Source organism: Cyprinus carpio, chromosome B13 (genome assembly GCF_018340385.1).
Source record: "Cyprinus carpio isolate SPL01 chromosome B13, ASM1834038v1, whole genome shotgun sequence".
Taxonomy (NCBI): Eukaryota; Metazoa; Chordata; class Actinopteri; order Cypriniformes; family Cyprinidae; genus Cyprinus; species Cyprinus carpio.
In genome coordinates, this window is record NC_056609.1 from 15,555,401 (window position 1) to 15,567,898 (window position 12,498).

Below are 12,498 nucleotides of genomic sequence, written 5' to 3' on the forward strand. Positions count from 1 at the left end.
CTTAACCAGCTTTATCAAACTATTAACAGGTTGATTTAGACCTCACCATCTGGTAGTCCCTTTAATCTATCTAGTTCAGCTGGACCTGCATGGTTTAAAATAAACTATAGAAAACCAGTTTCCATCAGAAGGGAAAATAAAATCCAATTTTACTTGCATCTTTCCAGGAGTTAAGCTCTTCCGATAAAATATATCGATCTTGTTTCTGTCTTAAATTCATACCTAGAGTTTATTCTGTCTTTATACTACCAAGTCAGGTCAGGTGCATTGCATTTTTCTCATGTGAAATCTCAGTTCTTAAACACAGATGACTGAAACTGTCCTTCGGCGTTAATCACTTAATGTTACCATATATGGTTTGAGCCTGAAGATGTATTTGTGAGGTTAAGTCCTTGGGGTTTTCACTGCTGAGATAATTATTAAACACAGAGTTAGAGGACTTGTGAAGGCATGTCAGCGTCACATGTTCAAAAAAATGATTTTTGCTCTTTGTTCAATTTCATTAATTAAAACGAGCTCATACAACACAACTCTTGGGAAAATGGTCCCAACTTAATTTTATTAAATTTAAACAATGTAATTTTAAAAAAATTAGGTTTACACATTTTTTTTTAATTGCGTCAACAAGAATATTTTTTCTGTTCGTCTTAACCGGATGTACGTCATCAACGGAAACTGTGATGCAGCTGGATTGTTCAACGGTGAACATGTGAGGTGAGTAAGTGGTCATTTTTAATCTATCACCATCCATCTAATTTAATTAACAAATTAATTAGAATATGCTTTGTTAATATCTTGTTGCATACCAGAAAGTAATTTTTTCTATAAACATTGTATAAAAATAACTCTTAGGTGTAGTTTGTAGCTGATGTTAGGTTTCAGGACACAGTACGTGGTGCAGTCATTAATATGTTCAATCAATAATTTTTTTTACTAAAAGTATAAAATAACATGAAGAATCGCGGAACACAGAGGACAGAAAACCCTGACAGTATATTCAGTACCATGAATTAATGTGTAAAATTAGGGCCGTAACCACCAAAGACTGATAATTAGAAATGGCCAAATTTGTCCCCCAGTAACGGATTTGAAATTCTTGCTCTGCATTCAGCTGTTTTTAGGGTGACAAAAAAGTTTTACATTTATATTTTAGGTCTTCCTAAACTGTATATAATTTATCGCTCGTTATTGTCAAAATGATTGAGATGCCAATCAAAGCGGGCAGCAGCCAATCCAAGGCCTTAGATTAGTCACGCTTGTTGATTTCACGTGCTCAGTGACTGAATTCACCGCGTTCACGAAGTCTCCTGTTGAAGCGACGTAAGTGCGAAATTAATTTCGCTGCTTCAGTATTTGTAAATTAAGTTTATGTATATCTTTTTGCTAGATTATGGTTATGGACCGACATATTTTGTCTGTATAGGCAGCTAATAACGTCACGTTTCTCCAAGTGTAATGTTATTCTATTAATCAACATTTTATTATTCAAGAGGAATAATCGACAGTAATGATTTCTATCATAAATCGGCAGCCTGACCCTGTATTAAATACCTTTTTTTTTTGATTATTATTATTAACTTGTAGAATTTTATAGCAAATTTCATAATTATGTCATTACAATAGCAGTACGGCTTGTAAAATTGATCTGCTCCTAACACCAAGCTGTAGCATGGCTTCAGAATACTTGAAATACACTCTGTACATGGTTATCATGACAAAACATTTTATTTAATTTTAAGTTCAGTTAAAAGTTATAGAATTTGTGTACTACTTTCACAACCTTAGAGTTAACTGTACAAATTTCTTAACCTGCATGTTTGACAGATTGATTTATTTTATATTGACAACCTTGGTTATGTTTTGTTTCCTGTTCTGTTTTTCAATTTTAGATTTGAGTATATTGTCATCATCACAAACCATTGGAACTACTTCAAATTGACTAGAGGTAAGTGCAAATTCATTATGTAGTAATAGTCCAAATCTACCCTTTTTACATTTTTTTTTTTTCTCTTTTTCTTTTTCAGTGAATGTGGAAGTGTAGAGTGTGTGCAGTCGTAGAATCCAGTAGGTCTCAGTTGCTTAAACATTACAGACTAAAGCATAGGCATTATAGTTGTAGCAGGCGTTATCCATGTCCGTATTTGACTTGCCCCGTTACCTTCAAAACATGGAATAGCCTTTGTGCACATTTAAGTAGAGTCCACAAAACACACAGATCACAAGAACAAATACCTTTGTCAACATTTAGTTGCCCTGTATGTGCATGTAGTGATCTTGCATCTGAGAGGGATTTTTTTCTGCATTTGAATAGCCATTTACGGAGTAATGAGACTGTCCAGTGTGTATTTATTGGTTGTAGCTTTCAGACAAATATATATGCAACTTATCAGTCTCACAAGAACAGAAAGCATAATCCACATTCAGTGAAAGATTTTAAGCCTGGTGTAGTTAAAACTGCAGGGGTATCTGAGGACTTGCAAGGTGACGTTTTGGAGGATGATGATGATACGTGTACTGTAGATGCAACGGTCAGTCTTTATCAAAGCAGTGATTCTGTAGTACTGGACTTGTCAAAAATTATTGAGACTAATTTCGCTGCAGCATTGTTAAAATTAGAGCATGTTAGACATGTGCCAGCTACTGCAGTCAATGAGTTTTTAGAGGAATTGCATTTTTTGCATACATCTGCATCAGCGCCCCTCTCGATTAAAAATATTCAGGAAGTGTTGCAGAGCCATAACATTATTATTGATAAACTAGTTGTTCAGGAAATCGCTTCAGCAGCCTCCACCTCTACTCCTTTGTTCAAAGCTATTGGGAAGGGTGGTCCTCTTAGCTCTGATTACCAGCGCAAGAGGTATTACAAAGACAATTTTCATGTTGTAGAGCCAACTGAATATATTCTTGATTTTAAAGAAAACAGAACCTATCAGTATATCCCCATACTGCAATCTTTACAGCAGATCTTGAAAAGAAGAGATGTAGTGGACAGCATTGTTCAGAACCACAGAACTCAGCAGTACAGTGAAGATTGTCAAGAGTACAGGACATTTCAGGATGGCAAAGTTTACAAAGAGAACACATTTTTCTCAGGGGAGGAGTTGAGATTGTCTTTAAGTTTGTATGTGGACGATTTTGAAGTTTGCAATCCCCTTGGTACCTCTCGGAAGATACACAAACTCTGTGCTATTTATTGGATTTTAAACAATCTACCTCCTGGATCACATTCAGCTTTGTCTAATATTTACTTAGCAGTGCTTTGTAAAACTGAGGATGTGAAGAAATTTGGGTACCATAGAGTTCTGGAACCTCTCATTCAAGATTTGCGTACTCTTGAGCAACATGGAGTCTTTGTCTCTCAATTGGGAAAATTTCTCAAAGGTGCTCTTCAGTTTGTAGTAGCAGATAACCTTGCAGCGCATGGGATAGCAGGCTTTATTGAAAACTTTTCTGGGGAATATTTCTGTCGATTTTGCTTAGCGAAACGCTCAGAAATTCAGACAAATGAGGTCCGTTCTGGTTCTTTTGTACGAAGGTCAAAAGAAATTCATGAATCTCATGTGAAGCTAGCTCAGCAAACAAATTCTCCTTCCTTTGGTGTTAAAAAAGAGTGTGTGTTCACCAAGCATCTCGAACACTTCTGTGTTACCTCTGGCTATCCACCGGATATTTTGCACGACCTTTTGGAGGGAATCGTGCCAATTGAGATTGCACAGTGCCTTTCTTTTCTTGTATCTAAAAAATATTTCACAGTGGAAACTCTCAACAAGAGCATTGCTAAATTTCCTTATACAGGAACAGATAAGACAAACAAACCGCATTTAATACCACATAACTTTGCAAGCAGAAACACAATAGGAGGCAACGGACATGAAAACTGGACGCTGTTAAGGTTGCTCCCATTGATGTTAGGTAATTTAATTCCAGAGGTTGAATTGGCATGGCAAGTTCTTTTGGATTTGAAGGACATTGTGGAACTTGCTGTTGCTAGGTTTCACACGGATGACACAATTGCTTATCTTCAATGCAAAATCACTGAACATAGACAGAAGTACACAGAGCTTTTTCCAGTAACTCTGTTGCGACCAAAACATCATTTTGTAGAGCACTATGCTGAGCTCATTAAGTTGTATGGTCCACTTGTAGGGCAGTGGACCATGCGCTATGAAGCAAAACACAGCTTCTTTAAGCAGGTTTCACGGCATACAAAATGCTTCAAGAACATTCCACTGTCATTAGCAGTGAAACACCAGCTGATGATTTCATATTACATGAGGCCTTGTAGCCTACAGAAGACTGACTTTGAAGCCCATGACGTTTCAACAGTTTCAGTTGATGTTTTGAACCAAGCAGCTGCTAAGGAAATTAAGTTGAGGTATCCAAGTGCAAGTGAAGTACACCTGACCAAAAGTGTGATCAGTAAGGGTGTTGAGTTCAGAAATGGAATGGTAGTTGCACAAGGCTCTACAAGTGGGCTGCCAGACTTCTGTGAGATCCTTCAAATTTGCTTGGTTCAGGAGAGTATGTGCTTCATTGTGAAGAGGCTGTCATCATGGTACAGAGAACACTACCGTGCCTTTGAAATACATGCTACAAGTGACATTACCTTGCTTGAAGTTGCTGATTTACCAGATCCATACCCTTTGGCAGCTTACTCCACTGGATCTGTGAGGATGGTTACTTTGAAACGATTCCTGACCGTGACAGGTTTGTGGTCCAGCACCCTTATTGTTCCCTTGTGGTTCTATATGTACGTTATGCCCAAGCAGTTTAAGCGAGCGAGGTTTTTTTTTTTTTTTTTTTTCTTTTTTTCTTTTTTTTCTTTCTTTTCTTTCTTATGCTTGGCTTAATCATTGTGCAAAAATGTATATGGCTCTGCAAAACATTCTTCTTGTTTTGGCCTGTGCGCATTAGGTGTAGGGGTGTATGAAAATATCGATACACGTATCGCATCGCAATATTTTGCTTGATGATACTGTATCGATTCTCAAAAATGGAATATCGATATTAAAAAAAAAAATGAAAAGAAAAATTATACAAGATTCGGTTGTTTCGTTTTGAGTTATATACCAACCACTAGATGGCAGTCTTCATCTCTGAACAAATCCTGAGTGACAGGAAATGCTAGCATTAGAGCACGCAACTAATGTTAGCGTTAATATAGTTTGCTGCTAGTAATGGCGGAAGGAAGAATTGTCCAAATTCCTGTTTCAGTGTAAAAAGCTGAAGTGTGCCATAATTTGGGCTTTTGTGGTTATGTCCACCGCGGGAATGTGGCGCTGGCGCCACCTTGGTTCCACCACTTCCCGTGTAAAGATGGTCACCCTGCGGCTGCAGCTTTCTCTCATTTTGGGGGTGTTTTGTGCAGTTTGGGTGGTGCTCACGTCGTGGTTTAGGCTGTTCCACTCGGAACATAAATACAAAATGAAAAACCTGTGAAATCCAAATGGAAAGGTTCAACATCTGTATTTATTTTATTATTTTACAATTGTTTTGGTTTCTTTAGGAATCCTGTGAGCACTTTATTTTTAATTGATACTAAGCAGATGTAATTATTTTGTTTAGTTCAAAATTTTATGACATTGTAGATTATAATTGTAAACTTAAACTGTGAACCATTAAAACAGGGTCTAAAAATATATATGGTCTTTTTACAAAAATACATTTTATATGTATTATACATTTAACTAAAGGATCCTGCAAGCACTTTATATTTACCTCCTTTACTCGTACTGCACAAAAAGTGGTTTAATGATGTTTAATGTTACAGGGACTGATTAATGCAAATGCAGATCCCATTTTTTTTGGTTAAATTTTTTTTTTTTTTTTTTTATTGCTAAGGTTTGTATATGGTGGTGTGTTCTTAATGACAGCTTTCCTAAATAAATATCCTATTCCTAAAATAACAAATATCCCAAAATATCACCTTGCTTACAGTATCGCAACATATCGTATCACAACCCTTATATCATGATACCGTATCGCCAGATTCTTGGCAATACACAGTAGGGGTGTAACGATACACGTACCGTGTACCGAACGGTTCCCGGGCAAATTCCAAATGGAAGTGATCATCCCTGTCCCCTTGGAGTGGGGACTTTGGAGTGAGCAGGGCACGTTCCATGCATTATGTAGTCATTTGGAATGCACTTGGCAAAAGGAGCGATGTCATTTCCTCATTATCTTCAGCTGGGATGTTCCTGTGACAAACGCTGCACAGTGTTCCGTCAGCAGATGACGCTGTGTTTTAATGTCATAAATGACTTTTTATTGTTGTTAGCATAACTGTTGCAAATAAACATTTTTTTTTTTATTTTAAAAAAGTTTTTCAAATATGCTATATAATATATAAAAAATTATATATATATATAATTTTATTTTTTATTTTTTTATGCTGGTGTCCATCAGCGAATCTGCTGACGGACGCCGTGCATCGTTGTCACAGGAACATCCCAGCTGAAGATAATGAGGAAATGACATCGCTCCTTTTGCCAAGTGCATTCCAAATGACTACATAATGACATGAACGTGCCCTGCTCACTCCAAAGTCCCCACTCCAAGGGGACAGGGATGATCACTTCCATTTGGAATTTGCCCGGGAACCGTTCGGTACACGGTACGCGTATCGTTACACCCTTAATACACAGCCTTAATTAGGTGTGTAATGATGTTATGTCATAAACATTGTGAACATTTATGTATTGTTCAGATTTAAATGGGTATGATACCAAATTAGCTTCATATGTCGGGTTGACACTAAAACATGGTCTTGTCTTTTACAGATTAGGAAAGGAAATGGCGTCATTCAAACTGCGGGTAATATGGGGTGATGACAATTCTCAGCGGCTCACTTTCAGTGATGGCATGCCAGCATCTCTGAATGTACTCTCCAAAAAGATTGAAAATGAATGTGGCCTCCAAGGGCAGCAATTTCGTCTTCAATATATGGATAAAGACTTCAATGAATTCATGAACTTGACATCAGTCTCTGACCTCACTGACAAAGACACAGTCAGGGTTGTTTTTTTTACCTCTAGATCCAGTTCTTCCAGCCATATGCCTGATGAGTTCAGTCCCCTTGCCCATTGTAATTCTTCTGAATCCTGTGATGCTGATAATGAGAACTCATCTGCTGAGACTTCAGATGCTGACATTTTGTCTTCTTCCACATCAGCAAGGTCATCATTATGGCCAACACCTTTCATTCTGCCTCGTTTCTCTTATGATGTGCAATTGAAACTGAATCATGGCAACTCGGCATTCAGAAACAATGGCCAATTTTTGATTCCTGACCCCAAACTCAAGTCAGGTATCCTAGATGCTTTGGCAGAGGAAATAATAAACTACAAGGCATATCCATCTGACTCTGAGTTCAGTGATGTGGCTAAAGCACTGGTAGCCAAACATCCATGCCTAAAAGAGCAAGGCTCTGCCAGTGGCTACAGTGGATGGAAAATGAGTTTAAAGTTCAAACTTGCAAACTACAGGAGTAAACTGAGAAGACTGGGATGCCCTGAAGTTACAGTTAATGCCCTTAAGCACAAACCAGAAGGAAAGCACAGCCCTGCCTTTGGAGTTAAAAAACCAAAGAAGGCAGAAGTGAACTACTGCCCAGTATTTCCTGCAGGAGAAACTGCGGAAAGCCAGGAAAAGATGAGGGTGGAGCTCCTTGCTGAACAGAAGAAAAGAAACAATGATGAAACTGTGAGGAAGATGATGGACATGACTTTCGCATACAGAAGGCACGAGGTTGTCCATGATTCCCCTTTAGTCGCAGACTTTAGAAGCAGATGGCCCGCTCTTTTTCAAGTGCGTGAGGTAAGTGATTGGATGTTCCCTTTCTTGTATGTTATCAGAGTGTCTTTGCTGAATTGCCCATAAACAAGACCTCTGTTATGTCTTATGTCTAACTTATGTCTTCAGATAAATGCTGAATTTCGTCGGATCACAACCCTTCCTTTACAGTCCAAATTCCTGTCCCAACTGGATTGGTTCTCTGATGATCTGCTAAAAGTGTTTACCAAAAAGGGTGGAGTGGTTAGAAAAAGGATTCAGGATGTGATGGTGCCAATGTCTCAGGTTGTATTGTTAATTTATTAAAACTTTTTTTTAATACAAGCTATTTATATAATGCTCTGTAATTCATAATGACTCAGAGACGTATTGGAGGGTGTTATGTCAAATGTATGAACATCAACAACACTAATCAGATCTTTAATAAAATGTTTTATTGTGTCTGTTTTCTAAAGAAAGCCACCATAGAGACCAAGCGAGAGTGCATTCTTAAGGGGCTATGCATCTACCTGAATGAAGATCCACAGGATCTGGTGAGGGAGTATTTGGTGAGTAGAGTTCTCTTTCATTACAAACAGTAATCACTAGTAGTAATAACAAATTTGAGCATACAAAAGACATGACATGAACTTTTTTGTTTTTGTTTGTTTTAAAAGCAGAGACAGTATTTATATATATATATATATATATATATACTTTATTATCTTTTGATATTTTAATATCAAAAGAAAACTGCTGAGTTAATGTAAAATTTGACATTTTTAAATATTGAGTAAATTGCAAAGCCAAGATAATAGTAAAATATGACTGATGTTAACTTCCCTTTAAACCTTTGAACTCCACATAGCCACTGGTTTAGGTTTACATGATATCATCCTGTTTGATAAGCACAAATCTTAATACAGTCAAGTCAATTCACTTTTATTTATATAGCACTTTTATACAATACAAATTGTCAATGCAGTTTTATTAAACAGGAAAATAGTTTGTCGATAATTCAAGAGGACAATAACAAACAAACAGTCAGTTTTTTTAGGTAAAGTCAGTTCATTGATAATTCAGTGTCATCATCCAGTTCAGCTCTCTTCCAATAGTGTCTGTGCAATCAGTCAGGGTCAGAAAGCTCTTGGATTTCAATCAGAAATATCTTAATTTGTTTTCCCATGATGAACGAAGGTCTTACAGATTTGGAATGACATGAGGTTGAGTAATTAATGACAGAATTTTCATTTTTGTGAGAAGTATCCCTTTAACATACAAAGTAATTACGTTCAGTTTGTTCAGGAATAAAGTCATTAATTTTATGCAAGGGATATGATGCTTGTTTAAGTGAATGGCATTGCATCCATGTCTGTTGTTTTGAAAATAAAGTGACTTACAGCATAGCGTAGTAATGATTTTTTAGATGAAATTAAACATACACAAACCTGTATTTTGGTAAAGAATTGCACCAATTTTGCGGTGCCAAGGACTGCGCTGTTCTTCAGAAAATGGGAAAAGGCTTGTGTTCAATAACTCAACCACTGGGTTGTCAGAATTGGGGAGGGGTGTGCTGTCAGTAATTGTTTTAACTGTGTCCAGCTTTTTGTTAAAGTAATATTGATTTGAAATATGTATGTATATTCTAAAGTGTTTGGGTAAATAGTACATTTTATTAATTACTGTACCATTATTTATTTATTTATTTAGAACTATTACATTGAGGTCCACAAGTCTTTAACAAGAGGAGTGCAAGTTTCATAATGGCTGTATTGCAGTTCTCATCAAAATTAAACTTTAACTTATTGATTTTACATGACAGACTGACTGTTTAGAATATGAGTCGCATTCTGTGTAGTAACAGCATAATTTCTCCAAGTGTTAATTTATTTCTTTATTTTTTTATATATGCCATACATTTACCCTTTTTTTTCCCCCCAAAGGATGTTGATTTTGCGAGCAACGAGGCGGACATCAAGAAGACCGTTTTGGGGATCTATGTTGTAAAACATGAATTTGCTGATACAACAGAAGACCCTGAAGATATCGGCATTGTGCTGGAAGGTGTGGAGGTGCTCTCTGGTTTGGGTAATGTAGCATTGGCTACAGCCATGCTACTTGGGCTAATATACTCTTTAAACCTTACTTATCCACAGGAGCTCCATTACACTTTTGAGGTGCTCCAAAAAATTATTCTGGAGCTGGACTCGCATAAACTGTCCTGCCAAAGCACAGGCACTGAAAACAAAACTCTTCACTTAGAGAGTGTGAGCGGTGCTGTGTTTGAGGGCCCCTTTGTGTTCAAGTTATATGCAATTTCTCATGTTTGCACTTTTCTGAGCAGAGGACATCTTATTTTTCAAAATTTTGGTTTGCTTGTTCAATTGAACGTTTACCATGTTTACAAGTATGAACAAGAAAGCATGCAATTTATAAAGTGTGTGTGCCCCTTTCTAAACTGATGTGGTTTTAAGTTTCTCAGTTGCTCATTTAATTGCCATTTTCATGTTAAAATTAAGAACAAAAGGAAATGCTGGGTTATATTGTCTTGTATGCTCGTGTTCTTGTTATTGGCATTTTTGCACTGTGAGCAGAGGTGTCTATAAGTTTAGTTATTGATCAGTCATGTGATTGCCATCCTCATATTAACAGTTCTGAAGAAAAAAAAGAAGAAGAAATGCTTGTTTTTTCTTGTATGCTCGTGTTCTTGTTATTGGCATTTTTGCACTGTGAGCAGAGGTGATTAAGTCTATCAATCACTTATTTAATCGGCTCACTCATTTAATCTCATGTTAAAAAAAATAAAATGCTGTTATATTCTCTTGAATGCTCATGTTTTATTTGCATTGTCATTTTTGAACTTGGTGAGCATGTTTAATTGGCATATTTGCAGTTGTAAGCAAGAAGACGTGCAAGGTTAAATGTTCTTGTGTGCGCAAACTTTAAAATGTTACAAAATATATTGACATTAACATATTGACTTTTTATTCACAGTAGATTATAGGTGTACATTAAAAATGTAATATAACAAGTATTTCACTTTCATTTGGAAGTAGCTGTAGAGTCAAGTTAAAGTATAATGATATACATTTTATCTAGTAGGCAGGACAAAAATGTATGTAGTTGACGTTGCATTGTTAGATATAGTAGGCTTGACCAAAATTCAGAGTAGTAGTAACCTGACAAAATCTTCTCTATTAGACATAACAAAACTTTATCTAGTAGGCAGGACAAAAATGTATGTAGTTGCACATTGCAATTGTTAGATATAGTAGACACGACCAATTGAAATGTAGTTAACATGGCATTATTTTTATATAGTAGGCTTGACAAAATTCAGAGTAGTTAACCTGACAAAATCTTCTCTATTAGACATAACAAAACTTTATCTAGTAGAAATGACCAATTTTTTTTAAGTTAATACAACAAGATTACAACAAATCATTTCAAACTAATTCGATTTTGGTGGAAAAATTTAATTAAATTTCATGGAAAAGTTTACTCAAATTTTTTTAAGTTCGTTCAACAACTTTTTTTTTGAGTTCATGGAAAAGTTTATTAATTTTTTTTTCATGCTAATTGGGCATGTCTTGGGGCTGTTTATGCTTGTTGCTTGTTTATGCTCTTTCTTTCCCATTCTTAAATCAAGTGACTGGTGTGTGTCTCTGACCATACCATACAAAGTGTGGTAGATTTGAACAGGCATTAACTTAAACCAACACATAAGTAATCAAAAGTTTGAAATTAATAAAGATTTGTAAAATGTTTTTAAATTTTTAATCAGGATAAATCTTCAGCAAATGTATTGTTCCGATCTTTAATTCAGCATGTCTTCATCAGTAAATGAGAAGTGAAAACTTAGCTAAAATTAGATTTGCTAAGAGAAAATTATGACAGATGATTTCAATGAGATAATGACCTAAACTGGGATTGTTTTTTTTTTTTTTTTTTTTTTTTTTTTTTATTCATCTACAAATTAAACTCTGTTATTGACCTAATACCTGTTGCTACAATGTTTCGGCACAAAATGAACAGAGGGGGGTGCTGTGTGTATATCCTGAATCTGTATTTGGGTGGAATATGGGGGCCTTTAAAAATGGCCCCAAAGCTGTTACTGTAACGAATTTATTACAGTTTATGTATTTCTGAGCCTTGTTTAGGGGGATTAATTTTTAGGGCAAGTGGGACTTATTAGGTGATGAACCTAACAGGTGATGAAATTTGCATAAATCATGCACGCATTTGTGCTTGTGACCAGTCAGTGATAAAATGTGACCCAGAAACCCAGTGACGGCCCAGGCTGATAAGATGCACATTTCAATCACTTTAATGGGTGTTTAGCATCATCTTATGCATTTGTCTCAAACTGACTGCAACAAACCTCATAGGAAAATCAGCTTCACTGACCATGAGGGATTAGGATAAAGATACACCATAATCATGCGATTATGATATAGTCATATTCAGGTCCATGCTTACATAGACCTCTCAATGTGTTCTTTTCCTTCTGTTGATTAAAATAACGTGATCTGTAAGCAGAGACAGAGCGTGGACTGGTTTGTAGATGTAGGACAGTTTGTTGAGTTTGGGATCTTGTGCTTAATATCAATTTGTGTGGGTGCATAAATGTTTATTGTGATAACTTATTATTGTGAAAACATTTTGCAAGTACCATTAAGAAAACCCAATAATTGACTGATTATTTGGAACTAAAAAGCCCAATAT

The 12,498-nt window shown here is 36.1% G+C and overlaps 1 protein-coding gene across 7 annotated transcripts; it reads left to right on the forward strand.

Annotated features, from left to right (window-relative positions):
* The first annotated feature begins 576 nt into the window (after positions 1-576).
* On the forward strand, positions 577-10,613 carry LOC122139413 (sterile alpha motif domain-containing protein 3-like). 7 transcript variants are annotated; one of them, XM_042736818.1, is made up of 7 exons: positions 585-714; positions 1,890-1,945; positions 2,025-4,707; positions 6,783-7,818; positions 7,924-8,079; positions 8,250-8,342; positions 9,717-10,613. In XM_042736818.1, exons 4-7 carry the CDS (start codon positions 6,796-6,798, stop codon positions 10,233-10,235), a joined length of 1,791 nt encoding a protein of 596 aa, XP_042592752.1. In that variant the 5' UTR covers positions 585-714; positions 1,890-1,945; positions 2,025-4,707; positions 6,783-6,795; the 3' UTR covers positions 10,236-10,613. The 7 variants fall into 7 exon arrangements, 5 of the variants coding, with proteins under 5 accessions (XP_042592752.1, XP_042592754.1, XP_042592751.1 ...); XM_042736820.1 differs by having other exon boundaries at positions 2,025-2,064; XM_042736817.1 differs by lacking the exon at positions 2,025-4,707 and having other exon boundaries at positions 9,717-10,612.
* The last annotated feature ends 1,885 nt before the right edge of the window (positions 10,614-12,498 follow it).